Genomic DNA, 4,523 nt, shown 5'->3' on the forward strand with positions numbered 1-4,523 from the left:
GGTGTCGAAAAATTCATAAGAACAAATTTTTTATGGTTATGGGTTGTGATTGTGCAATAGTCTACGAATTTTACAAGATTCTCATATCGACGTCATAACCTCAATACGAGGTTAAAGACGTTATTTCACCAAACTGGAAAAACCCCCTATCGACGTTATATAACTTTATTAAAAATCTTCTTCGAAATATATCTGTGAGAAGGTGTGTTTAAATATTCTTTATTAATATTAAATAAAATTCTCTGATTATTATAAAATTATTTCTTTTTCTATTATTAATTATATAAATATTGATAGGAAAATGGATCATGATTCATATTATTATGCTTCATTATATCAAGATGAGGATGATGAAGATTTTGATTATGGTGAAAATAAAAATGAAGAAATGAGTGAAGATGCTTTGCTGATTTCTTTAGTGCGTGACCATCCTTATTTATACAATAAGGAACTGACAGATTTTAAAGATACCATTAAGAAACAGAATGCTTGGGTAGAAATTGCAAGTATCATGAACATGACAGGTATGTACATAATGCCTTTCTACATTTGAATTATATTAAGTTATTATTTTAACTCATTTCCAGTAAAAAAAAAGTTACTAATTAATAAAATTATAAAAAAATTTTGACACTTTTTTTGAATAATTAAAACCTATATTTAAAATAAATTTTTATTAGGTGCTTTCCATTTAGCAACACAAATCAACACAAGCGTCTATTTTTGTTCTACATTATGTCGATTTTTATTGCTAAATGAAAAAAGCATCCATTATTAAATTATTATAAATATTATTAAATTACACAGGCCCACAAAAAAAAATTGTCTGCGCCATGGACTAGACCATGATATTCCCATGTATTTTTGCCTGCTGAAACCGAATATGACCTCAGTTTTGCCTTTACACGTCAGGATTTTTTCTACAGCCAAAAACACCTTGGAAAATTCATTAAACCTTGAACCAGCAAACTTTATATTTCTATAACCCCGTTATCCTTGAACAGCAAACCCCATAACCCCATAACCCACAACTCCATAACCCTATAAATCTGGAAATCTAGCAGACTCCCAATAACCACATGACCCGTGGGAGGAGAGAGCCAAGACAGCAGACTCTCAAAAAACCACATGACCCTGGGAGTTATGCGGACAGAAGGAAGGATATACAATAACATACATAATATAATTTTATAAATTTCTAACTCTGGAATCCTTAAGCACCAAATATTTTATCTTGGAAAGTTTTTAGACATCACAGCTTATGATTGTTTGTGTTTTCGTACCCTCTTATCTTCAAATGATCTGTGGAGTGGGTTTCGAAAACACAAACGATCATAAGCTGTGATGTCTAAAAACTTTCCAAGATAAAATATTTGGTGCTTAAGGATTCCAGAGTTAGAAATTTATAAAATTATATTATGTATGTTATTGTATATCCTTCCTTCTGTCCGCATAACTTCCAGGGTCATGTGGTTTTTTGAGAGTCTGCTGTCTTGGCTCTCTCCTCCCACGGGTCATGTGGTTATTGGGAGTCTGCTAGATTTCCAGATTTATAGGGTTATGGAGTTGTGGGTTATGGGGTTATGGGGTTTGCTGTTCAAGGATAACGGGGTTATAGAAATATAAAGTTTGCTGGTTCAAGGTTTAATGAATTTTCCAAGGTGTTTTTGGCTGTAGAAAAAAATCCTGACGTGTAGGGGCAAAACTGAGGTCATATTCGGTTTCAGCAGGCAAAAATACATGGGAATATCATGGTCTAGTCCATGGCGCAGACAACTTTTTTTTTGTGGGCCTGTGTTATTAATGAAGTTAATGAAATTTTTATTGCAAGTGGAAGAGTGTCAAACCAGATGGATCCGACTGAGGGAGCGCTATTCACGTGAAAAAAAGCAACAACAAGAAGAAACAACCACTGGAAGTGGAGTATCAAAAAGAAAAACGTTTGAATTTTTCGATAATATGCAATTCTTGGAACGATTTGTTAAAAGGAGAAGGTACGATTAATATATAATCTATAATATTAAATATAATATAGAAGTTAGAATAACAAGAAACTTATTTAAAGACCAACGTAACGAGCACTTATTAAGGTGATATAAAATAAACGATTTATTCAATCTATATTACAAACAAATGTTTTGACTGCACGCAGCCTTCTTCAGTAAAAAATTCAATTCAAATCAATATAACATATCTTAAAGTTAATAGTTTTTCGTTAATATGAGTCGGGAATTTTATTATATAATTCAATTATTAATGAGAGGTCTTGTCATACGTGACTTTCAGTGAAGAACAACATATATTATAATGGGGTTGACAACAACGATTTCTCACATAGAAATGAAATGAATGCGGAATCTTTCCAACATCTTAAATGTTGTCGCATCATAAGATGTATAATATGCACAAGTTCAGCGAGATATATATTATATTTGTTTCAATTCCCGACTCATATTAACGAAAGACTATTAACTTTAAGATATGTTATATTGATTTGAATTGAATTTTTTACTGAAGAAGGTTGCGTGCAGTCGAAACATTTGTTTGTAATATAGATTGAATAAATCGTTTATTTTATATCATCTTCATAAGTGCTCGTTACGTTGGTCTTTAAATAAGTTTCTTGTTGTTAATAATATACGAGCGAATATAAGTATTATTTGATATTTTTGAAGTTAGAATAGTTAATAATGCACATTTTTGTTTTTAGAAAAATAAAAGTATTTTATTAAATTGATAGAACTGAAACAAATAATACAAACAATTAATATTCTAAGATATATTTTATTAAAATAATATTTGATTGTTTAGAAAATTCCTTTTCAAATTTGAGAATTAAAATTGGAAATAAACTTCTGGAACAATCTAATATATTATACATGTATTCGCAAGTATATTTTAATTCATTTTTTATATTACATCTTTATATTTATTTCTTTTTCTTTCAGAACATTGACCAACATGCCAAACAAAAACGTTCCTCCAGGGACAGGATTTTCCAATCTACAAAAGTATGTAACATGTAATCAAAGGTTTGTTCATGTCACATGCCCCAACATCCCAAGGAAAACAAAAGGTCAAAATGACGTCAATTTGACGTCATATTGACTAAATTTGACGTCATATTGATCAAAAAATGACAAATTTAGTCAATATGACGTCATTTTGACTTTTCTGTTCTCCTTGGGATGCTCCTTTTCACTTCAATGCAATATTGAAGCTTTTATCCAAATTATCCAATAGGATCGCATTGGAGTTAAAAGAAGCATGTTGGGGCATGAGACACGAACAAACCTCAAGTATCAATTTTTATATACAATTGAAATGTTATATTTATATTATCTCAGTAATAAAACCTTTGTTATTTTATTTCAGAAATTTTAACTCGCATAACGAAAAAGAGAATAATGCATCTTCCATAAACGTGGCTACTTCAAGTCAACAATCATCAAAAAAAAGCATCATAAGTTTAACAAGTAATACCGTGCAGCATGTAGAGTTAGTAAAAGTTTTCATATTTTTTTAAATTCATAAATACTTATACAGAAACATAAATAGATTAATGACATGTAAAAACTTTTGTTTTTAGTAAAGCCGTCTTAACTTCGAGTGTGCATTTAAATTTTTCTGATAGCTCTTCCACGTCTGCAACAAATGTCTCTAGCTGTATGCAAGACAAAAGTTTTATTACACAACAAAAAAAGACGAAAGAAAAGCCAGATGTTCTAGAAAGTGCCATTGGCAAAGTTATCTCTTTATTAGAGAACAGATGTGCACTAGTTTCTTCATCGCCATCATTTGTAAAGCCGGAAATAGAAGAAGATTTGGCTTTTGGTCAATTAGTATTTTCATCATTTGTTAATATGCCCCAAGAAACAAAGGCAGACAAAAGGATAGCAATAATGCATATTTTATACAACAAGTAATTGTTACGTTTTCGTTCGTCCGTTTTTGGGTCAGTATATTTAAATACTTTACCCGGGAGTTGGACGGGTTGTGTGTACTTGGTTTTCAGCCCCGAATAGGAATCTTAATTTATAAACTTTATAACGCGGATCAGTTTTGTTAATACGGCGATAGTCGGAATAGTCAGGCTCGACGTTAATAGGAGTTAGTCGGTAAGGAATAGTAGGAGATTTCTCGATTTGGGTGTTTGCTTCTAAATCTTGGAGTTTTTGCGTGAGGTGAAAGAAATCTTGTTGTGAATCAATCGCTTGTTTTATCTGGTATCTGAGCCGTTTGAGCTGTACCTGTTTACCTGCCCTTTTCTTCATGAGAATGTTAAATATGACGGAAGCTCCCAAAATGAACTTAAGGTCGCTACGCAAGGCAGCGACCAGACCGATTCGCTACGCTCTTCGGCAGCGAAAGGGGTGAGCTCGATTTGAGAATAATGGTAGATAACCTCGTACACCAAGAGCAGTGTTCGTAGGCGCTACGCTCTTCGGCAGCGCCGGTTACCAATTCGCTACACTCTTGGTCAGCGAAAAGGCCGTTACCCACTCTCGGAGATGTCTTATGTT

The 4,523-nt window shown here is 32.4% G+C and overlaps 1 protein-coding gene across 1 annotated transcript; it reads left to right on the forward strand.

Annotated features, from left to right (window-relative positions):
* Nucleotides 1-301: 301 nt before the first annotated feature.
* On the forward strand, nucleotides 302-3,926 carry LOC114933972 (uncharacterized). The gene is made up of 5 exons (XM_029306560.1): nucleotides 302-524; nucleotides 1,832-1,994; nucleotides 2,949-3,011; nucleotides 3,376-3,498; nucleotides 3,590-3,926. Exons 1-5 carry the CDS (start codon nucleotides 302-304, stop codon nucleotides 3,924-3,926), a joined length of 909 nt encoding a protein of 302 aa, XP_029162393.1.
* Nucleotides 3,927-4,523: the final 597 nt, after the last annotated feature.

This window comes from Nylanderia fulva, unplaced genomic scaffold (assembly GCF_048542155.1).
Source record: "Nylanderia fulva isolate GAGA-0341 unplaced genomic scaffold, ASM4854215v1 Scaffold157, whole genome shotgun sequence".
In the NCBI taxonomy this organism is placed as follows: domain Eukaryota; kingdom Metazoa; phylum Arthropoda; class Insecta; order Hymenoptera; family Formicidae; genus Nylanderia; species Nylanderia fulva.